The sequence below is a fragment of the Xyrauchen texanus genome, chromosome 33 (genome assembly GCF_025860055.1).
Source record: "Xyrauchen texanus isolate HMW12.3.18 chromosome 33, RBS_HiC_50CHRs, whole genome shotgun sequence".
Lineage (NCBI taxonomy): Eukaryota > Metazoa > Chordata > Actinopteri > Cypriniformes > Catostomidae > Xyrauchen > Xyrauchen texanus.
In genome coordinates this window covers 17369284-17394637 of record NC_068308.1, presented here as the reverse complement: position 1 = coordinate 17394637, position 25354 = coordinate 17369284, and the positions used below count along the sequence as shown (strand labels likewise).

The 25354-nt window shown below is 37.3% G+C and overlaps 1 protein-coding gene across 4 annotated transcripts; it reads right to left on the bottom strand.

The window, feature by feature from the left end:
- Positions 1-747: 747 nt before the first annotated feature.
- On the bottom strand, positions 748-23532 carry mpp3b (MAGUK p55 scaffold protein 3b). 4 transcript variants are annotated; one of them, XM_052102228.1, is made up of 20 exons: positions 23413-23532; positions 19601-19710; positions 19047-19165; positions 18543-18620; positions 18322-18402; positions 16343-16480; positions 15794-15875; positions 12871-12956; positions 12670-12744; positions 11892-12088; positions 10504-10568; positions 10056-10076; positions 9046-9087; positions 8557-8628; positions 5923-6084; positions 5738-5818; positions 4974-5067; positions 3654-3762; positions 3015-3143; positions 748-2704 (listed from the first exon to the last, which is right to left on the bottom strand). In XM_052102228.1, exons 2-20 carry the CDS (start codon positions 19623-19625, stop codon positions 2525-2527), a joined length of 1836 nt encoding a protein of 611 aa, XP_051958188.1. In that variant the 5' UTR covers positions 19626-19710; positions 23413-23532; the 3' UTR covers positions 748-2524. The 4 variants fall into 4 exon arrangements, with proteins under 4 accessions (XP_051958188.1, XP_051958190.1, XP_051958189.1 ...); XM_052102230.1 differs by having other exon boundaries at positions 8557-8622; XM_052102229.1 differs by lacking the exon at positions 23413-23532 and adding an exon at positions 23215-23345.
- Positions 23533-25354: the final 1822 nt, after the last annotated feature.

Sequence of the window (25354 nt, the reverse complement as noted above, 5' to 3'; positions counted from 1 at the left end):
ACCAAGAGCCAGATCTCTCTTTATTAGCTTGTAGTACTGTAACACCCTGTTGGGGGCACTGCTATGGTAGCTCTGCATGGTACACGATTTGAGGTTTGAACATGCCACTTCCTTGCCAGTCACAGTCGGTGACGTAAGGTAGACCTAAAGTTTGCCAGCTGAAATGTGGACAATGTTGCATAGTATGCCAATATTTGCACAGCTATTACAAGAATGAGACCACTTTTAGAGTAAACCATGAAATCGGCTTTTGTACTCCAGACTCTCATGAACCCAGTATTTTGAAATGCAGTATATGTTATCATATATGGTTTCTCTTATTTCTTTCCATTTACAAAAATCCCCTTTCTTACCAAAGATGATATCAAACAGTAAATGGACAATCATTTTGACTCCCTATTTTGTGCTTTGAATACTGTTAATATATACAAAATTCCAGATGTGTTTTTGCCAGGTTTGAACTGGACCCATAAAACTGACTACCATCTGGTAGTTCAGATGGTACCAGTTGATTGAATATATTAGCAAGAGTGCTCTAAAAACACACAAAGGGAACAAGATGCTTAGCTCAATGTTTGTTGGCTTGAATACATTTATCATTCAATTGCAGTCACAAAGTTTGTCACCATTAATATTTAATTAAAATTAATTCATGTTTTTATTCTTTTCTCTATTATTGTTGCAATTTGTGCTCTCTAGTAAAACTCAATACACAATAGAAAGAAAAATACGATAGTATAAGCTTAGTGTATTTTTATTATAACAATTCACATTCAAAAATACTCCATATATTCTAAAAGGAAACATATTCATAACATTATGGACAGTAATATATGGCCCTAAAGATGTTAACATGCCTTAATGCTCTTTGAATTCAATGTATAATTTGCCTAATAAACTACATACAGTAGACATCATTCAGAAATGCATCAGTCATCAGTTTGATATAGTGTACAAAAAACATTGACAATTGCATCCAAATTACAGACAGGTTTTGGCCAAAGATGAAATATTGCCTTTTGTTTACACAGATATAAACACTGAAATTATTTGCAAATATATAATATGCTATCTTACAACATTCTCCTTTACATTCGACTAAATATACACAGCCAGCATAAGACGAAGATGACAAACAAAGAAACTGCACCAGAGATGGGACTAAGTCATTGTTTTACATGCCACAAGTATGTCTCAAGTCTTTGCATTCAAGTATCAAGTCCTACGTCAAGCCCCAAGTCAAAGTCCTCAACTTCAAGCTTCAAATCTTAAACAAGTCTTTTTTTGCACAAATTAGTGTCTGAGTATTCATTACTATAGTAAATTTATACTAATTTATATCAGGAAGGCTTTTAAAGTATGTTCATCACTTCCCAGTTCATTTTCATGTGAGATGAGGTATATACTATTCTCTCTAAGGACACTGATCTATCTCAGTTCAATATCAATATCTTCAGCCCATGGATGTGCTTGAAAGTTATAAATGTGTTTTAAAGGAATGTTCTGGTTTCAATACAAGTTAAGCTCAATCGACAGCATTTGTGGCATAACAAAATTTGTCCAAAATATTCATACAAACTTACTGTTTTGCCGACAGATAAGTGCGTCCTTCACCAAATACAGTACGCTGTTTTGGATGCAGCAGATAAGTTAAATGCTACTGAACCATAGCTGACATGTAACAGTTAATAATCCCAACATACCTCGGGTCGTTCAGATGCCTCACAAAATTGTACGCTGTTGATAAAGCGTCTGTAACTGTTCAACCACAGGTTCTACATGTTGCAATCCTTTTGTTGCCTTCAATATTGTATTCTTTATATCCAAATTATATTACTTTTGATATAATTTTGGCTGTCGTCTTTGAACGTATGCCAACTTTAATTTTGGTCCTACTCTGTGGAAGTCGATCGGTTGGTTGTCTGATTGGTTGAATGTGGAGTGTTAAAATGCAGATTTGAAAATCAAATGAATTGTTTATAGGGTAAAATGAATCACTGATTTACTGCACATTTTAAAATGTACTATGATCTTTTGTTTTAGAAGATATAAAGTCTTTCCAAGTCAGAGGGCTCGAGTCCTAGTCAAGTCGCAAGTCATTGTTGTCTAAGTCGAGTCGCAAGTCTTCTTTGATTGTCGAGACAAGTCGCAAGTCATCAAATTTGAGACTAGAGTCTAAGTCAATTCCAAGTCTTGCAACTCGAGTCCACAACCCTGCTTCACACTATACATTTGCCTGACGTAAAATTAGCTTTGACACAGTGAGTAAACCTAAGGGCAATTTTGTCCTCAAGTGGTACTGTCCTCAATTTTAGTGATACATTTATGTCAATGCTACTTCCATGCAAAATCTTATAAATAGAAGTCTTCACTACTACAGCAGAACAACAGGCCTCCAGGACTTTCAAAAATGTATTTGTATTACTTCAGTCAAATGGGATGAAATGGAAACAGCAGACTCAGATAGAGTCAGAGAGGTCTTTTTTCATTACACCATATGCAAGTGTTTGAATATAATGAAGGATCAGGACCGGACCCAACTGACTGGCACCCACTGTGGCTCCCTCTCGAGTCGTTCCAGAATATTTCTCAGCTCCGCACAGGCACTGGCAGAGTCCTCTTTTATTAGGACCCGGTCCACTAGGTGGCCATATTGTTGGTCCATCTGCTCGGCTGACTGCCTCATATCCTGCAGGTATTCATCCTTTTCATAATGGGATAGAGGCCAACAGAAATGAAAAACATTTATTTGCTTTTACTGCATACCGTTTTTTTGAATAAGATGAATTACTAGAGATGGTAGTATGAGCCAAATTCAGAAGGCAATATTTAACCCATGGAACTGACTTTTAAATATAGTTTTAACCTATATAGCAGATTAAAAAAAGGAATTCAATACTGTGACAATTTCTTCCCCCACAATTTATGTCTAGGGTATTTTTGCCACAGTTGGTGGCGATTTTTGCACAGAGCCCTGGTTAATTTCTGACTGCAGTTATATAAATAAGTCTCACCGTGTTCTGTCCATTATCACCCCTTACTGGTGATGGGTTAGTACTACGCAGCCGACGGCTCTCAGGGATGCGTGGCTTTACGAAGATCACATAGGGCTTAAACTCTACTGTGCGAAGGACTTTAAGGGCCTGGGAATAAGAATGGAGTAAAGAGAGATATGTCATGAGTTACCAGTTGTGTGTGCAACAAAAACCAAGACCAAAATGCTAGGCTGGTAACATATATTGCAGATTCATATCTAAATTTGTTGGATAGAAAAGTTACAGAAATCTTGTCTTGCCCACAGTTGCGCAAGAGATCACCATTGTGCCTTTAAGCAAAACACTTTCCCCTGGGTTACTCCAGGGGAGCTGTCTATGGAATTAAAGAATTGTGTGCTTGATAAAAGTCACTGCTACTTTAAGTGAAAAGTAAAAATCGGCTGTAAACACCAAAGACATTGGGGGACACGTGCCACCCATATTCAGATTAATAGTAAACCACAATTTTGAGTTTTTCAATGACTGATTCTACAATCTTTACATGTGGTCCCCCTTATTTAAGATTTAGTTACATACAGGGTCTGAAATGCAGAGAAAAGTAACAATAATTTCAAGAAAATTTTATGTTAAACATGAATTAAAATGTAAAAAATGTACCTCAGGCTGAACATCTACCAGACACACTTTATTTCTCGCCAGGACGCTACGAATTGATTCCAGACTCGTCCCATATTGGTTACTCTTGTATTCACCATATTCAATAAACCTAGATAAACACAGTAAGTAGCTGTTAAGTGTACATCTTTTTAAAATGGTCTAAAAACACTGACGTGCGGTCTGGGTAGGCAAACTAGGCACTGCCTACCCTGCCAAAATTCAAAAATAAAATGTTTTTTAAATAATAAACTTGTATTTATATTTTAACTTTTTATTCTTGTGATTTATATATGCAATATGTGTGTTATTCCAATTGTTTAGACGTTATGATGACAAATGTAGCAGTTACGCATAATCAACTAAAAACAAATGCTAGAATAAGCAGTGTTTTTACGGTCCATTCATTGCAGACGACAAGCGGAAAACCCATGTTGCGCATGCGCACTTCGATCCTGTATTCTTTAACATGTACGGCAAAAAGCACAAATCTGCTGTGCCTTTTGACGTAAATATGTTATGCTCGTAATCATCTCCGTTACGTATCAGACATGGACCAATTAAAATCGAGATATTCCTGGACATTTGCGTAGCTAACGTCATTACACCACAGCTAGCCAAATTCAAAATCAAAATGACAGCACCGGTCGTAATCACGGAATTAAGAAATTTTTCCAAGCTCGATTTTAATTCCAAATATGAGTTAATTGCAAGAGGGAGGTCTACGACAGCCTTAGATGGACTAGTACAGCAAAAGGGCCCAAAAATTATCCGATCATTTCAAACTGATTGGTATGTAAGAAAAGATTGGCTATGTGGCTGTGCGCTTGTGTGTGTGTGTGCGAGAGAGAGAGAGAGAGAGAGAGAGAGAGAGAGAGAGAGAGAGAGAGAGAATACACGATATACATCCTGATTTGTACATTTCTTGATATGCCGCGCTTGTGCGTAACGTGCACTGTTTACGTGCTTGTGTGTGTGTGTGTGTGTGTGTGTGTGTGTGTGTGTGTGAGAGAGAGAGAGAGAGAGAGAGAGAGAGTACACTATATACATCCTTGATTTGTACATTTCTTGATATGCCGCGCTTGTGCGTAACGTTTACTGTTATTACGTATTATTAGCTTAAACAATAAATCAGGTAATCTGGCTTTCATAACTCACTGCCTAGCCTCTTTAAGACATCACCGCACGTCACTGTCTAAAAAGGTATAATATATCATGCATGTAACACTATTAACAAATGCGTTAATATATACCAAATGTCAATCAGACATTCTGTAGGCCTACATAAATAAAATCTCTAGTCTCATAATATATGTAACATACTTGTTAGATTGGATGTCAGACTCAAAGGCCTGCTTGGAGATGAAGTGGTACTCTACGCCCTCCTTCTCATGGCTCTTCTTGGGTCTTGTTGTGTCTTTAGAAAGGGTTAGTACAGAAAATTCTGTCATATTGTTTTACCATGTTGTTCCAAACCAATATGACAATCACAGCCCATGGCAGTGGACAGTGCCTCATTTTAAAGCTTAAAAAAGGACCCACAATATCATAAAAGTAATCCATGTAATTTGTGCTTCACATTTAACAAATTCATGATGTCTGCTGCACTAAATGAGCACTATGAGAGAAGCTCGCTCACAGTTGCTTGGGTGTTCATGTGAGAACCTTAGTTGTGTTTAGCATTAAATAATCCAAGTTCTCGCATGAACAAGCATGACACTTGTGAAGAAGCTTCTCCTTTATAGTGTTTGTGAACATTTAATGGATGTCAAGATTTTTGCTGAATTAAATTTGCTTAAATTTCAGGTTATTTCCCACTAAAACATATTTTATGCCTTCAGAATACTTGGAATAAAATGTACAAGCTTCATGGACTTCTTTGAGGATACTTTTGGGTTTAAGTTATATGATTAAACATCACATGGAGATTTCTAATACATGAAATGCAATTTATAGTTATTGATTTTAGTCAAGTTCTTCAATGTATGGTCATAAATCATAAGAAAGATTAGGTTCTGCTTTGGTTCATCTCCAAGTTGTGCCAACCAGAATCTTCTGTAATGTTGCAGTTGAAAAAGCAAACTCACGTGGCACAGCGACGCCATACCGTTGAGGATCCTCAGCAATCACCTTCTGCTTCAGCTCATTGATCCGAGCACCAAGAGAGCCTAGAAAGAAAACAGAGGAAGCAAATGAGCGGCAGCAGGACACATTCTAAAGGCAAACAAAAGTTTATATAACTTAGATTGCATTGAAATCCCTTGGATTTTACCTATCAGCAGCACAAGTCTTGGTTTATCTTGGGGTCTCATCTGATGTAGAGTCACCTCTTCATATATGAGGAACTCCGTATCGGCAGACTCCGCGGGGTGAGACTCTGTGGTTGAACCCTGATGATCTTTGCGGCTCAGCCGGAAGCTCCTCCTAAGACCAGCTGGGAGCCAGAAAGATTTGGCAATAGATCAACATAAGAGCAGGGATTTTTTTTTTTAAAGAAATTACAGAATTACAGGGACACAAAGATAAGACAAAATGACAAGGGGGGAAATAGGTGCTTCCTCCTATCCAGAAATATCCTGTCACACACAGGAATCACCAGGAGATTTTTGGTCGCTGAATTTATGTAACTTCTGCATATTTCAGGGGCAAATAGCACCACAATGTAAACGCTACACCTGCTTTGTACAGTTTAAAGGGATATTTCACCCAAAGCTGAAAATTATGTCATCATTTACTCACCCCCATATATTTCCAAAACCATATGACATTCTTTCTTTCATGGAAAAGAAAAAATGTTAGGTAGAATGCCTCAGTCAACATTTAATTTTATTGTACGGAGGAAAAAAAAGATGCAATTCAAGTACATGGGCATTGAGACTAACATTCTGTCTACCTTTTAGTTCCATGCAAGAAAGTAAGTCATACCATTTAATTGGGCTGGGTGTTGATACAGATATCTCGATTCGATTCCGATTCACAAGCTCTTGATTCAGTTCGATATAGGTTTTTAAGTTTATATCTCAGTTATAATTTCCAGTTTGCTTATAGATGATTGTAATTCTCTGTCAGCTAATGCTGTTAATTATACAGGGGACCTTCTAACTAGGTAAATTATGAAAACATTAATTTTACTAATTATATTTTATTTGTCATTTTGTTCACATTTCAGCTTTTAAAAAAATGTACATATCCATGCATTCCATCAATAAATATGGTATAATATTGCATATAAAGCTGTCAGGATGAAGACGTTAATGCATGTGTTTAATTAAAAAAACTATTATGCGTACATTTTTCTTAATACCGTTAATACACGATAAACCAACATAAACACTTGTTGGGAGGGCAGAACATTTGTAATGTGTTCATGCGGAGTCATAATACTGAGGCACACAACACACACACAACAGCGGTTCCATGAGAAAGGACCTCTTAGTGCTATTTGATGTACAAAACAAGCCGATATGAAACTTGTGATAGAAATCAAGTATTTTTCAGCCTATTTAAGGCACATTATCACCAAATTGTCTTTCATGTAGAGTTAAAAGCGATGCTTGATGCTGGCACTGATGCCCTGACGTGAATTATGAACGCAGCTTCATGATTGCTGTAGCAAAGTGGATAGCGTCAGTCTACCAGCAAATTAATGCTGTGGAGGATGAGAGTTTAAGAGATTTAATGCCCATTGCAATGCATATGCAGCCTATTTGGGACTAGTTCTTTTAATTATTCAACCTCCCAATTCGACTTTTGGAAACGTTTAATGTTACTTGAATTGGTGCTATTTTAGTGCATTCCTATCTTTAAACTGTGCAAGGCTTTGTTTGGATTTTTTTTTATAAAGGATTACAGTGTTACATATTGTTTTTATTTCTTTTTAAGATGGAAATAAATGCATTTTGATAGGAAACTGAAACATATTTCAGCATTTAAAAATAATTATGCGATTAATCTTGATTAAAAAATTTTAATCGACTGACAGCACTAATTACATATATTATATTTTGTTACATGTTTACTGTTTAATGCATAATTTATATTTTTTACAAGTATTTACATTGATTTGGAGAACATATGCTAAAAATCAGTACTGTCTCTTTAAGAAAACCGGCACTCGTCTGTAAATAAGCACATTCGAATGGCATCTTTACTTAATCCGTGTTTTTCTTGATTAGAATTAAATGTTTATTTTTTGATGTTTTGATAAACAGTTGACTGTAAAGAACAGAAAGGGTATTAAAAGAGACATTACTCAATGACAAATGGATTGCGTGAATCTTGTCAGTTTTGACACACAAGAAAGTGTTAAAACAAACTTGACTCTCAACACACAGTGAAAGGATCTTGCTGCTGAACTTCTACATCACTATACTATTAAATCACTGGTGAGTGATTTCTAAACATTTTATTTGGTCTCATATGCTTGAATTGTAGAGAATTGCACATTGATCAATCTTGGGATTTAAGAATTGATACTGAGAGCGTTCAAATGAAGGATGCATCTAAATGCCTGTTTTTACCCAGTCCTACAGTTTAAACAACATGTGGGTAAATAATAACAGAATTTACATTTTTGGGTAAACTATTGCTTTAATTTGCAATGAATAAGGTGAAGTGTGTAATTTCTGCACCACTAGTGGCACCAAACATTATGCTGTCTGCCATAGGTCACCCCAAACCCAGGACATTGGTTGATTCAATGTTGCTTCAAACAAACAGAGCAATGTGCCTCTGAGCCACAGTGTTTACACTTATTGGGGAAATCAAACTACAAATGGCTTACTTATAAAGCTGTCTCTGCACATTAAACAGGGATAGACAAATGTATATTGTCAAAAGTTACACACATCATCTTTAAAGCAGCAATGAAACTATTCACCTTATAAGTATGAAAGAAATGTGGTACCTGAGTAAAAATCCCAGGAAAAGGCCTGGCCACAGGACGGTGCCACCGCCTTACACTTTGGAGAAACTACAACTAATGTTAGACCATCAAACATCCAGCATAATTCTATGGAGACCAGCACAAGCTATCAGCCATGCCAGAGTTTTTGTAAGCCATTTGCCTAAAGCAACAATCCCCTCAGTAGTTCAAGCTTAAGCAGTATAAGATCTGCAAACATGAATTGTCCCTCCTCTTTGCAAACAGAAAAAGGCCTCAAACTTGCACAAAGAGGGTTTGTCCAAAGCCAGCAGCAGAGCAGTGGGCTGTCATGATGTGACCAATGGCTGGGATCTTAGGTTGTGCCAAGCGCATGAGCTGAGGTGCAGTATACCAAATAACTCAAAAAGAAACTGGGTGACATTTAAAGCATTTCACACTACACAACAAAGCATCATCCAGAGCAAAAGCCACGTGGAGTGCATTACAGTGTGTAAGGGTGCATGCTCTCACCTATGTGCTGTCCACTGCCACTGCCCTCACTGTCACAGTCCTCTAAAGGGTGAGTGGGTCAGGGTAAAAAGCAGAGATGGCAGGAGAGGGCACAGGGAGGAGAGAATAATCAGTGGGGTGGAAGGACATAGTGTATTTTACAGGTCAAAGAAGGAGCTGGAATTGTAGGAGAGGACAAAGGATCCACAAAAGCGAAATAAAGCGGCAAGCACTGAGCACACATAGGGATTTTAGAAACAAGGTTGTCTGCTTCAGCATCTCTATTGGGTATTCAAATATTCACATGAGTCTTGTAATTGGTTGATTCTTCAATTTAGGTCACTTTTTACTAGTCGAAATATTTTAAAATTAAACTTCTATAAATTATGTTTCATTTTAAACTATCAGATATTCTGAAACTCACTTCTGATTGCCATGATAATCAAATATAAACTGTTTTTGAAAAAAAATTATCTAAAATGCTTGGTGTGATGTAATGGCAGCAGTATTGGGGACAGCAATTCGTTGTTAAATATATATAAAAAATGCACACAAAAATATCAAGTGAGGTAAGATTTCCTTGATTTTAGCACTTTTTATAAATGTATCATAGTGGGTAATTTAAAAATCTGGGTAGGGTACAAGGCCAAAATGGTAAAATCTTAGAAAATTTACATTTCAACGCCTGATGGGCTGGTTGAGTATTTCTGTAACTGCTGATCTCCTGGGATTTTTGCACACAACAGTCTCTAGAATTTACTCAGAATGGTGCCAAAAACAAAAAACATCCAGATAACCGCTCTGGATAATTGTGGTGAGAAGAATAGCATCTCAGAATGCAGATTAGAGCTGTTTTGGCGGTAGTTGTTTGTAGGGGGACCTACACAATAATAGGCAGGTGGTTTTAATGTTGTGGCTGATTGGTGTATATATATATATATATATATATATATATATACTGTAGATGCAGTACAAATCAACGTGAGAAGATTCTTGATATAATATAATTACATTTTGTCAAATTAATTTACCTTTTTCACAATTCTGGTCACCTGTGGAAGCAGAATGAGGAAACAAACACAATATCTGAAACATTAATAAATATGAAATAAATATGAATTTTGCAACTAGCATTGCCATCGATGGTTACAGTAAAATGACAGTATTTGAATATAGATAGAATTTGTCCTGGCAAATAACACTAGGTCATAAAAGAAAAAAGGAGGTTAACAAATTATGATTGGACAGAAGGGGATTAAACTGAATAAATGTACCATCTTCATATGTTTTTAACTGGTACACTTCTATATTTTCCTGTTTTCTCTAAGGTTAAATAATCGCACACTTTAAAATTACTTGTCTGGAAAATACTGCTTCATTTGCATAGTGCATGTTGAAATGTCAGATACAAAAACTCACATCATTAGTTAAGGAGTAGATGCCCTACTTTTGTTAGCTAATCAGTAGCTGAGAACTTACATGGTGCTGCTCTAGGTGATGTAGGGCTCTGGTATGTTCCCATTTTTATCCTAAACAATAGTCGTCTGCAGATTTGAGAGGAAAAGACAAGATAGTTCAAATAAGCAAGAAACGTATACATATATACCACAGTTAGTTCCAGTCCTCGAATCTGATTGGACGAGAGACGTTCCATGAGCACTGACGGTCTGACACCATCAGTACTCGGACACTTCAATGTGTGTGTTTCACACCGCTTGTGTTCATGCTGTTCTAAACTAAAGTGTAAGAGTAGTGCATGTGTGTTAAGAGTTACTGTATAAGTGTCTCTTACATGTATTTTTTATTTTATTTTTGACATTACATATGTTAGCCAGCAGGTGGTGGCAAAAGATAATTTTTGTGTGTAATATGAGCAGTTGGTGACGTTAAGTGAATCCGTCAGTGAAGTGAATCCGTCAGTCATTGTTTACATACAACAGCGCTCGTATTACTACTACTACACAACTACATCTAGAAAATAGCTTTAAACGGCTTTAAATGAACAACTTCAGCATTATGGCTCATCAAAGCTGAGAGACACAACAGACATATTAATTACACAACTCATTACCTCTTACTGGAGTTTCCAAATTGGAGAAAAAGTACAGTTCAAAATGGCGGAGGACATTGCAGTTTCTAAAGTGAAAGACTCTTTCACCGGCTACCACGAAATAGGGAGAATTATCCACTGAGAAAGCTGATCTTCAGAAAGCTGACTGCATTTCTGCTTGGGAGTGGCAACAGGTGATCACACCTGTTCTCTCTCTCTCTCTCTCTCTCACTCTCTCACACACACACACACACACACACACACACACACACACACACACACACACACACACACACACACACACACACACCCATCCATCCATCCTTGTTTATCCAATAACTTGTTAGAACAAGCACAAGCCGTAATACTATTTCTGAAGTGACATTTTTGAATTACTAATGAAGGCTTGGACGCATCATTTGTTTTGAACCAGCAACAGCATATTCTGATTGGTCGCGTAATAAAGTAGTTCCATGCATAAATGTGTTTTTATGACCGTACTCAGTTTTTCCTAATTTTTTCAAATTTACTTGTTCATTGAACTGTTTTATATAAGCAATATCACACTATATGGCATTTAATTAGGACTGCTGTGATTAACTATGGCACTTGGCCTGCGGCTTCGTGTCTGCGGCCGAATCACAGCAGTGCTGATGTAGGACCATAACGCACTCTTGCTCATGTGATATTGCTTAAATAACAATTTATGTCAGTTCCAAGTGAAACTATTTATCTAGATTAGAATCACTGAAATGTATGTTTAGAGACTGGTAACAGTAAATTAAGGGTAACTGCTGGCATGGTCTTTGTTGTGTACCTCTCCTGGAACTGTCTTGAGGGAATGAGGCCGGCACGCAGGTTGCTGTCTCCTATTCGTTTGGCCTGCCACCACGTGGGGTCATCCTGGCTGACCACCTGCAGGATGTCTCCACATGTAAAAGGAAGTCCTGCCTCCTGACAGGGTATGGCCTTGTCCTCAAATGGTGTGTAATCAAACAAGGCTCTTAAATAGACCTTAAACAGAAATAAGAGAACCATTCACAAAAGTAGGAATAGAGCTGTTCAGTCATGACATCATTTTGTAGGACAATTTGGAAGACTAATGTATTATGGGTTAACTTGGGAATTTCTAATTTTGGATTTATGAATAAAAAAAAGGCCTGTGATTAACATCACTTCAAGACACCTGATTTGTTCTACAACATAAATACACAAAATTATACATCAAGTTTCTTTTTAGAGACTACAATCACTGTCTGCCTAATTACATGTCATTTGTCAAGCAAATGTGAGTTATCTATGTTTAAGTGCCTGACAATTTAAATGTATTTATTGGACAAGCTTTGTAGTCCTCACATACTGTAGTAATCTGTTAGCAACTTACGTTTTTAAATCCCAAATTAGTTATTGAACAAAACAGAAAAGTTTTAAAAACCATCTAGAAATTCTGTAGTGTTTAAAAATTCTAATTCCCTTCAAGGTTTTAGGATTACAACCAGAACAGCTCTATTGTGCAGTACATGCACAGTACATTACATAGATGCTCTATGTTCTGTTTCATGTCAAGTTTAGTCACCCAGCAAAATTTCATTCACCTTACTCTCCTTGAATCTGTCCTCCTCCTTAATGGCAGGAATTATCTTCAGAGTGATCGAGCCCTGAGACTGAGACTGCAGTCCAACGAGACAATAAACATCAAGGACACTAAATCACAGATGCACTTTGCTTGACGATAAGGAATCTAGGAATTAATCATCTGTTTTGTTAAATAGGAAAAAAGCAAATAGTGCACTCACCAGAATCTGACTGATCTCCTCAGGACGTTTGTGTATGATGAGATTTCCATTGACCTCTCTCAGCTCATCTCCAACATGCACCAGACCTGAAAAACATTCAAGCAACAACAGACACACGCTGCATTCAAAATATATCAACATACCACTAAGAAGATGGCATACTACATCTATAACGATTTCTCAATATTTGTTGATGAGGAACCCGGGCATTTCTTATGTTTTATTAGTTTTATACATTATAAAAATTCCGGTAACACTTTATAAGAAGGTTACATTCATTAACATTAGTTAATGCATTAGGTATCATGAACTAACAATTAACTATTTATTTGTTAAAGTATTTCTAAATGTTTTTAATGCTAGTTAATACAAATCCAATTGTTCATTGTTAGTTCATGTTAGTTCATATAGCCCATTAACCCTTTAAGCTCGGATGGACCCACCAGAAGAAATTATTATCAAAATATTAATAACTACTAGGTAACACAAAATAGGTAATGTTTTAAAGCTTAGAAGCAGTATTTTACAATGCATTTAGGCATTATGACCAAAACTGAACAAGAGCTTTCAAATTTGTATAATTTGCAATTATTTAGCATGAAACATTTTATTGTAATCGGTAAAAACATAGAAATTATCAAATAGACATGCATCATATGTAATTGGAAAGCTCTCAAAGAGTAGAATACAACCAGCCTATTTGTTTTACTCACAGACAAAAATATACAGAGTAATAGCTAAGTATATTTCTTTGACATACATGTTACATGTAAACAGGTGTTACTTATATGCCTTGTTTTCGCTTATAACTTAACAGACTCAGTGATGGTTCAAAAGACACAGAATGGAACTGAATGAGATCTCATTATTCATGCCTGCATGCACTGGAGAGAGAGCTTACCTTTAGTCATTGTTGTGTTTACATGTGTAATTAGTTCTTATGTATATTCGTTTTATTTGTGTGGCGACATTTTTGGACACTAGAAAAAAATATTTTTGTAATGCTCTATCATTTGATTGCTTTGTCGTATCAACACAAAATTGTACTCAGCTACAGTTGACGTGATTGGAAACAAAACAAAAGCAGTTTTTTGGAGCTACCTTATTTACATCCTGGGTTATATAATGTCAAATCAGAAAAATATATATATTTTTTTAATTATTATTGTTCAGCAGTTTCTTAGGCTGAGTCGCAGAATTTATCATAAATTGTTTTTTTAATTATCTTTAAAATTATACTGAACACTTGACCCTCTTGTTTTATTTATTTATTGATATTTTTTGTAGTGTTATCAGCCTTTAATTTTGGGTGTGCCACTGAAACAGGAAATCTTTAAAACACCCTCAGAGCTTAAAGGGTTAACTAATGTAAACATATACAACTTTTGATTAATAAAAAGTGTTGCTATATGTTGAAATAAACATGAACCAAAATGAATACATGCTGTAAATGTTAGGTTATGTTAACTAATGTTAACAAAGTGAACCTTATTGTAGTGTAGTGTTACCCAAATTTCATTATAAACTATGTTGCCAAAATTATGTGGACAACCCATTTTAATTAACAGGTTTGGATAACATCAAGAATATAGCCATAAAATCTCTTTAGACAAACATTTTGAGCTCAGTGACACTCAATGCTGCACATAGGATAACATCAGTGAAATGGTGTACTGAGTCTGGTGTGGAAGAACATGACTGGCCTCACAAAGTCCAGACCTGAACCCCTTTGAACACTGAATGCAATTCAGGCCCCATCACCCAACATCAAGTTCTGACCTAACTGATGTTATTGTGTCTGAATGGAAGCAAATTCTTGCAGCAATGTTTCAACATTTAGTGGAAAGCCTTTCCTGATTAGTGGAAACAATTAAAGCAGATACGGGAGGACTAACTCCCTTTTAATTATAAATCCTTAGTAATTTGCAATTAAATGTTATCAAGCTCATACATGAGTGTGGTGTTCAGATGTCGACATCATTTTGGTCATAGGATGTGTACATTAGGACAACATAGCACAAACACAGATGCAAATCATATTTCATTTTCATAAGAAGCTGAATTTCCATGGCAACCATGAAATCCGGCTCTGAATGTTTCCAGTGTAATCTGTAATCCTAAAGCAATGCATAATCTCAAGGATTTTAGTCAATATTTTGCTTGTGATCAGAAAAATCCATTTCCCAGAATTAATATAAATAAAATCATGATTCTGCTGTGATTAAAGTCTTCTCTAGATGTTGACATATCATTTTCAAAATTTATTTTTTTTCTGTTTTTTTAAGCACTCAAAAGACAACAGATTCACAGTAAAATACTTTTGTGTATCACCAGAGACTACTTATCATAGATGGGCCACTTCAATTAAAATTAATGGGTGAAACTGGAACGCCGAATGGTCAATGGATGTAGAAAGTCAATCACCTTTTAAATACAGACATTGCTCGTCAATGAACTTGAGAATGCACATGAGCATTAGCTATAAAAGCTGGGAAAATGACTTTTTTTTTTGCGTAATCTGAGGTAAAGAAGCACAAATTTTGTTACCAGTGTTTGTCAGATTTTACTGCTGATTTGAAATGTTCTTTGATCGAAATCTTGAACAACCGTTTTGGATATTTCGGTATTTTCCCATGAAAGTAGACAGGAGCTGCTCTTGTACGCCACTTGTTTACATGAAAAATAGCTGCCTTAAAGCGTTCAATGGCCGCCAGTGGACTGATTTGTTAGAAAGACTTTGGTATCACTTAAATGAGTGACATTCCTTCTCCATATAGAATTGAGTCATCAGATTTTGATTTATATGCTGTCTGACCATGTCGTTGCAGATTTTGTTAAACCATCTGCTGAGAGAGATTTTGGTGTTGTGTAGCCACAGTAAAAAAGTACACGTTGATAGGGGAGAGACCAGACTGTCACTCACCACTGCGGTCTGCAGCCCCGCCCCTCATGATCCTAGCAACCACCACTGCCCCAGTTACCTCGTCTCTGCGGATGGTCGCACCCTAAAGAGACAGGGACATATTTTGTCACAATCAATTGCTGAATATAAATGTGTATATATATATATGTATCTAATATCACATATCATTATAATGATTCTGATGATATTACTCAATGCAATAGGAATATCCAATGTTCTCTGTCATTAACTACTGATATGAATTTAACATAGTCTTAAAAATGTAATGTCTAATATTGGCACTAATGCAAAATACATAGAATAATAACCCACACTTTTAGCCAATGAACAACTCTTTCTGCCTGTGAATCATTTAACATGTTCAGGTTTGCTGACATGTCTTTGGATGGCAGGATTTTGGAGAGAGGCTGTGTGGTTAGCAAAACTAGCAAAGTTATCAAAGCACCTGAAACCACTTACAGCACCTTTAACACAACTATTCTCACACACATTTCTAGAAACATTACACAACCTGATGCATAAACTACGTTGTCATTTGCTAATACTCACCAGAGGCTCTTTGTTCTTCACCAAACGCACAATCTTCACAGATTCCTCCTCTAATTCATCATCCAGATCATCTGGCAAAGGTGGAAGCACAGGGTCAAAGTTCTTCTGTGCCACCATGTCATGTACTGCTAGCAATGCCTAATGGATCATGCGGAGAGGTGAGAAAAATCACAACAAAAGTTAGCAAGCTGTCCCAGTGGTGCTGTGGATGACAGAATGGATGTGTCTGTGTGTGAGAGATAGAGAGAAAATATAGGCATAACGGAGTTGAAAGAATAGAAATAAAAGAAGAAAGAGAGAGAACAGAGGGAACTGATTCCTGGGGCTGTAAGAGTCTAATTAGAAGGTTTTGAAAATGTCATCTAATCCTGTTTGGTCATGGCACACTCTATCAAACAAAAATTAATTGAGTCTAATCACACAAAGCATCTTTTAATGACTGGTTTATTGTGTCTTGGCATGGCTGTTAAGCTAAAACATGGCCCACTTTTGTGTAAAGAAAAAATCCAAGCACTAAAAACAGAGCATGAAAGCTCTAGCGTGAACATGCCTGATACTGTAAACGAGTTTCTATCATGCTGAAAAATTACTTAAATGTTGGTTCTCCTACCAAAACATTGGATTATGATGCACAAGCCGTATGGATTTTAATGATTCATTTGGGTCCTTTTTAAATGGTTAGTTCACCCTGAATGTTTAATTCTCTCATCATTTATTCACCCTCATTCCATCCCAGATATATGACTTTCATTCTTCTACTGAACACAAACAAAGATTTTTAGAAGAATACTTCAGCTCTGTAGGTCCAATTGATCAATGGTGGCCAAAATTTTGAAAGTCTAAAAATCATATAAACACAGCATAAAAGTAGTTAATAAGACTCCAGTGGTTAAATCTATAACTTCAAGAAGCGATATGATAGGTGTGGGTCAGACACCAGACAATATTTAAGAAATATTTTTTATAATAAATCTCCACTTTCAATTTCACTTTCTTCTTTTGTTTTTGGCGATTCACATTCTTTGTGCATTTCATCACCAACTGGGCTGGAGGAGAACTACTAGTATAAAAGGTCTTAAATATTGATCTGTTTCTCACCCACACTAATCATAACACTTCTGAAGGTATAGATTTATCCACTGGAGTCGTATGGATTGCTTTTATGCTGCCTTTATGTGATTTTTGGAGCTTGAAAGTTCTGGCCACCATTCATTTGCATTGTATGGACCTACAGAGCTGAAATATTCTTCTAAAAATCTTTGTTTGTGTTCTGCAGAAGAAAGAAAGTCATACAAATTTGGGATGGCATGAGGGTGAGTAAATTATGAGAGAATTAAAATTTTTCGGTGAACTACCCCTATAAGTAAGTTTTCTTAAATACATTTAAGCAATATTATGTCAAAATAGTATAGATTATCCAACTCATATACATTTGACATAAAATTAAGAAGAGGTCAGAGGTAATACAAAAGCAGTCCAAATGTAATCAGATTACCCAATAAATATAATCCAAGAGATTAAATTATTTATTGCAATTTGAGTCATGTACTTTGTAATCAGTACTGAATTACAATCCAGAAGTAATCTACCCAGCCCTGATTATTGGCATTACTTCCGTGGCTGGAACAGTAAGTTAAACACTGTGATGTCACCCTGAACAATCTAATTTTAAAATGACGCAGCACGTACTGTAAATGCCAGCTTTGTTTGACTAGGCCACGGTGCTTTAGTTGATCCAGGAGAAAAAAGTTTGGCTTCTTCCAAAGTATAAATTCGTTTTAAGAAAGAATGTCATTTTGGTTAGGAATGACGTAATCCTTTAAGGGTTAGGAGAAGGTTTATGGTTAGAGTTAGGAAAGTCCCTAGATTTGAATACACAAAGATATGAATACACAGTTAGGGTTAGGTTTAGGGGTTAGTGTTACAGTTCAGGTTAAGGGAAGTTCCTACAAATAAGAAAATACTTGTATTTTTTGAACCTTCACATGTGGAGCAGTCAGAAGTGTCAATAGCTCTCTCTCATCCTCTTCCAGTGGTCCATTCTGCAGCTCCTCTGCAACCTGTCAATCCAAACCACAAGACCAGTGTAGTCATAACAACATTCTGTGTATTTTGATGTCCATCAAAACCCTTTATAATCAAAAATCCAAGAACATCAGGTAACATCTGATTGTCGGAGTGTAAATGGAAACACACTTACGTCCTCTGCCAGACAGGAGGCGCTGTGGAGCACTGGGATCGGGCTCTGGACCTGAAATTGCCTCAGTCGTTCATGAATCTGCAGAAAAGGCTCGAACATAGGAATTACATAATAATTAACAAAACAACACTATTAGGAGATTAGAAGTGCGGAATGGAATACTGTACGAGCACACTACTTACTGAATATCACACAGTTTTTTTTTTTTATTCCAGTTTGTATAAAAAATGAAAACCTTTGGCAGTCTGATTAAATAATGAGTCTAAACATATTTTTTTAATTTCGGCTCACTCATCACACTGGTAATGAAAAGTCAAGTTAAGCACAATGCATAGTAGGATACATTATTCCTTGCCATGTGCTCTGTTGTATGCTGCACATTATAGCACATTTAATACTGTAGGTCATCAGGGTATTCCATGCATACAGAAATACATTCTATATACAGGAGTATTATGTTAGCCTGCTATTTTAAACATAGGCATTATTTCCAGCATGACACACTTTCATAAGATAGCTGAGGCCCCTCTCACTGAAGACCTCTCTGAGGAAGACCAAGTCCTCTTTATGATTGGCTTCTGGATGCAGTTGTGAGGTGAGGAGGGCTAGCATCTCATGTAAACCTGCAGCAGACAAAAAAAAAAAAAAGGTATATTTGTGAAACATGAGTAAAAATACATTTCATCAGTTACTTCAGTGAGGTTGTAGTGTAATGTAAAATAAACATTTTAAAACCAGGGATTTGTGATGGAATTTCAGGAGGGTTGTTAGATTGTGATATGCCATTAGAAAATTAAATTGAAAAATTAGAAAAAATATGTATGCACTGTATGACATGTATAAAGTTATATTTTTGAATATAATGTTTTAATTATTTTAAATAACAACACGTGAAGATGTTGTGAAATTCATTATATTTATGGGATAAAATTAGCAATACATAAAATTGCAGGAGGTTCTTAAGATAAATAATTTATATAATAGGGTTTTGGCTCATGAACAATTTGTGTGGACTGCTGGATTAGATGAGTGTCACATTTGCTGTATGAAGCAATTACCTGTGGTAGGAGAGAGAACATGCATGGCTACTTATGAGACGGAGAGAGATGCAGGAAAAATGGTTCTCCTCTTTTCTCGGCTCATCTGAAAAGTCTGTTGTCTACAAAACCTTAAAAATAAAAAAATAACAGAATTGTTTTTTGGTGCAAGCCAACTTTGGGAAACCTTAAAGGGATAGTTCACCAAAAATTTGTAATTGTCTCATAATTTTCTCATGCCATCCCAGAAGTGTATGACTTTCGTTCTTCTGCAGAACACAAACAAAGAATTTTTAGATCTCAGCTCTGTAGGTCCATACAGAGAAGTGATATGATAGGTGTGGGTGAGAAACAGATCAATATTTAAGTCCTTTTTTACTATTAAAGGAAGAGTTCTACCAAAAATGAAAATTAATTTACTCAACTTCATGCCATCCTGAATGTGAATGACTTACTTTCTTCAGCAGAGAATATTTAAGCTGTTTTGGTCCATACCATTCAAGTGAATGAGTGCCAAAATTTTGATGCTCCAAAAATCACATAGACTCCAGTGGTTAAATCAATGTCTTCAGAAGAAATTTGATAGGTGTAGGTGTGAAACCAATCAATATTTTAATACATTTTTACTATAAATTCTCCTTCCTTTAACAACTTGAGTCTTATGGATTACTTTTATGCTGCCTTTATGTATTTTTTGAAGCGTCAACATTTTGGTACCCCTTCATTTGCATTGTATGGACCTACAGAGCTGCAATATTCTTCTAAAAATCTTTATTTGTGTTCTGCAGAAGAAAGAAAGTCATAGACATCTGGGATGGCATGAGGGTAACAGAACCCAAAAATAAAAATTCTCTCATCATTTACTCACCATCATGCCATCCCAGATGTGTATAAATGTATTTCTTCTGATGAACATAAAGGAGGATTTTTAGAAGAATATTTCAGCTCTGTAGGTCTATACCATAGATTGTAAAAAAAGGTCTATACAATGCAAGTGAATGGTGTCCAGAACTTTGAAGATCAAAAAATCACCAAGTCAGCATAAAAGTAATCCATACGACATTGTTTTAATATATGTTTTCTGAAGTGATCAGTTGGGTTTGGGTGAGAACAGACCAAAATATAACTCATTTTTCACTATAAATATTCACTTTCAGAATGTAAAAGTGAAAGAAGATTTATAGTAATAAAATGTAATATCGATCTGTTTCTCACCCAAAGCAATAATATAGCTTTAGCATACATTAATTTAACCACTGGAGTCGTATGGATTACTTTAATGCTGCATTTATGTGCTTTTTGGAGCATGAAGGGCCTGATCACCATTTTCTTGCATTTTATGGGCCTACAGGGCTGAATATTCTTATATAAATCTTTGTTTATGTTCAGCAGAAGAAATTCATACAATCCTGGGACGCATGGATTAAAACATAATTTTCATTTTTGGTTGAACTATCCCTTTAAGGCAAAAGTAAAAGTGTCCAATAACAGGATGGCTACTGAGATTAAGCAATTAGTATTCAGCTGGTCATGTGACCCTAACACGGCAGCACCTCCATGTAGAATAAAACAGGTTTTTATAAGGTTACTGATATGACTCTGGAGTCTTCATCTCATGTGGATGCTCATTATTTTAAACATGTTTTAAAACTACAATTCATGAGAAAAAAAAGTGCCCCTTTACAGTAAGTGCCAGCCCCACAAGTAAAAATAGAAGAGATTGTGGAAAATTGTTGCAACCGTCTTGACTGATGTATTGTGGTGTTCTCTATTAGATCCCAGCATCTAGCAAATTTCAGTTGGCTTCTACCAGTAAAAAGCTGAGTGCAGTGTTTTCAATCATAAAAATGTAGGCCACAATAGACCAGTTTCAAAAATGAAATCCCAAGGCTTTTCATTCAAGATTCATTATGATCTGCAAAGCTCAGAGGCATTTTGAATTTGGTATATGGAGCTCACACCCTAAATACGAGAGGTGAAATATTAAGGTGTCATGATGTGAAAATTTGGTACGGCTTGTACCAGATGCAGCCTTACAACAGACTTTCTGTTTTCAGAAAGCCCTCTAACCCAAGCTGATAGCAAAACATCAGAAGTATCTCTCTTTCTGGCCCCCCTCTCTCTCTACCCCCCCGAATATGACATGCTTGACGGAATAATTAAATTTGTTTGCAAAATCTATCTATCTATCTATCTATCTATCTATCTATCTATCTATCTATCTATCTATCTATCTATCTATCTATCTATCTATCTATCTATCTATCTATCTATCTAATTTCCAAATGTCATCAGACCACCAAATTACTTCACATCTTTTTCATTTTCTCCTACAGAACAGAGGATATTTTGCCCTGTCCTCGCCCTTACAGAGTGATTCACGTGAGGCTGAAAACATGCCCTAGGGCACAAGGTCATTCCGCCACCCTTCTGCCACCATCTGTCCCCTCCACTATCATGCACTGCTAAAGGCAATCACTGATGTTGAAAACTATTTGTGTTTGAATGTACAGAATACATAGATGCTTGTATGATACAAGCATGGCTATCGAACACATCAAATAAAATCTTTTTGGAGCAGATTATTTGCAAATGACATCAGCAGGAGACACTGAGTGCCATGGGATAGAGCTGAATTCATTCAAATTCAGCAGATTATCAGAAAAAAGGCTGGACATCACAATGAAACACATTGCAACAATCAGCCAAAATATATGCACCTGGAAAATGTCTGTTACAACAGATCAGTAGTTTACAGGTTGTCAAAGATGCCTACAGCATAGAAGCATGCATGCCTGTACTCATGTATATTGACATTTAAAAAAAAAAAGAAAGAAAAACACACACACACACGCACACACACACACACACACACACACACACACACACACACACACACACACACACACACACACACACACACACACACACACACATGTTGTGTTTCCATGTTTTATGGGGACTTTCCATAGACATAATGGTTTTTATACTGTACAAACTTTATATTCTATCCCCTAAACCTAACCCTACCCCTAAACCTAACCCTCACAGAAAACTTTCTGCATTTTTACATTTTCAAAAACATAATTTTGTATGATTTATAAGCTGTTTTCCTCATGGGGACCAACAAAATGTCCCCACAAGGTCAAAAATTTCGGGTTTTACTATCCTTATGGGGACATTTGGTCCCCACAAAGTGATAAATACACGCTCACACATACACACACACACACACACACACACACACACATACTGTTCCCTATCCTTACCCTAAACCTAACAGAAACCTTTGTACATTTCTGTCAAGATGTTATTTAGTATGTTAATTTAGTTGATTTCCTCGTAGGGAACATTGCAAACCCACAATGTAGACAAAATCAGACCCAAACACATAAACACAGAAGCACACAGTAATGACATGACACACATCTTAGGTGCAAGGGAATATGTTAAAGGCTGCTCAAAGCAATCTAAGAAAGCAAAATGTGAAGAGCAACAAAAAAGGCTCTAAACTACAACATCTACTACATCACACTTTTTCTGTTACCCTCTCCTGTTACGATTACATTCGTCCATCACTTTAAAAATCTGAAGAGAATATGATAAATATTCAGGGATACCCAGCATCCCTCTACCTCATTCCAGTGTATGTGCATCCCAGAGTCACTCTGAAACTGTGCGACAGGGAACGTGGCCAGCAAAAAATACATCGCTGGGTGCTGAGATCTTTTTAAGTGCTGAATCCTCCCCCCACCCCCCTTCTGTTCCCTCTGTCTGTAGAGCGGATTATACATCCAGCCATGCAAAAGGGAGAATGCCCCTGTATCTCTTACCTTTCACTGTCTCTCTCTCTCTGTATGTATGTGTGTGTGTGTGTGTGTGTGAGAGAGGGTATTTCCGCTTTCATGGAAAGACCCTCAGCATCACTGTGGCAATTTCTGCTACACTGGCTCAATTCTCTGTTAGTGTGTTGGTTGTTCACTCTCTATCCCCCCTCCCTTTCTCTTCTTCTCTATCTCTCTTACACACAATCTTCAGCCCTCCCTTTTCAATCTCTTGCTTTATCACCATCCCCCCTCTGCTCCTCTTCCTCTCTCTCTCCTCTAATGATGCTCACTGTGATATGGCAAGAGCTGATATGCACTGCCTGAAACTGGACAATGTAGCATACTTGCATATTGTGAGCTCATCAAAGTCCTAGGTCAAACACACATCAATCATGTCTCTTACCCTCTGGTTTTCATAACTTTTCACAAGATAATATAGGCTGGCTGTCTCAGGCGACATGAGAAAAAAACAACAATGCAAATGATTATACTTTATCATGTTACACCACTCTGGAAAAATGCAAAGATACTTGAGGCACCATTTGGGGTTTATTGCCACACTGGTGGAAACATCAGAAAATTCGGTATATATTTCAAATTCCTCAGAGCCCTTCTTTTATTATAGGGTGTGGAGGTGAGGGCGTGGTCAAGTGCCCATCTGGGGAGAGAGAAAGCAGTAAGGACATCCACCTGAGATGAATTGTGTATTATTACCATTTCCATGTTTACAGTAAGAGTCGGGGGAGATAAAAGACGGCCCAGTCCACAGAAAGTGGGAGAGAGAGCCCAGCTGAAAAGCTGTTTGTGTGTTGGCCGCTGCCGTGTTTCAACGTTTAACTATTTAAATTGAAGCTTAACAAAAGTTAATAAAATGACATTCCTGAGTTGGAATCGGCATGTTCCGCTACCTCCTTTTGATCCAAATACGAACATCTGTTATACTGGTGCCGAAACCCAGGATAAGGAGGAAGGTACGCTGCTATGGAGTCGTCTTCGCCACTGGAGTAAGTGTTCCGAACCCTCGTCAGCATCCACCAGGTCCATGTGGATCTGCAGGCAAAGCAGCAACAGTGGCGTTCCATTGAGGCCTAGAAGAGGACCGACGAGCTTTGCGGAGCTTGGTAACCCAGGGGATGGCACACGCTGTGACCCCGGCAGCAGCGAACCCCGAATGTGCCGCTGACGAAGATGGGGGGAGCAATATGACCCAGAGGCCATTCTGGAGCTCTTCAAGAGCATGGCCCAAGCTCTGGAATAGTTGTGGGCACAATGGGCAATCTACCTCCTACCGCTGCTGACTGGGGAGGCCCAACTTGCAGCCCATCAACTTCCAATCGACAACCTCCTGAGGTACCATGAGCTGAAGAAAGCCATCCTGTAGAGGGTCGGCTGCAGTTCCGAAGAGAATTGCCAGTGGTTCTGATCCCTGATGCTGAGCAATGTCGGCCGCCCATTTGCCTTCGCTCAACAGCTTCACGATGCCTGCCGGCGGTGGGTGCTGGCCAAGGAGCCCAGCGGTGTTGGGGGTGTCATCGATCTCGTGGTACTGGAACAATTAGTCTCCAAACTACCGAAAGGAACTGCGGAGTGTGTCCAGTCCAGTCCCCCGATCGGGCCAGGATGTACCAAATACCTGGGGGGGGGTGCATACCAAGCCTTGGTGGATTCAGTTTGTAACCAAACCTCCACTCTGTTCAAAATAGGGCATTGGATAAAAATAATCAGGTGAGGTGTGTGCATGGAGACATTTACGATTATCCTGTAGTGATCGTCACTATTCTATTTCGGGACCAAAAGCATAACATTGATGCTGGGGTCAGTTCCCGCCTCAGCCATTCACAAATTTTGGGTACTAATTGGCCAGCTTTTCACGAATTGTCAAAGGGGTTGTGTGAGTATGGGTCCTGTAATACAGTAGTACGGTCAGGGGTGTGCAATGTGCTGACAG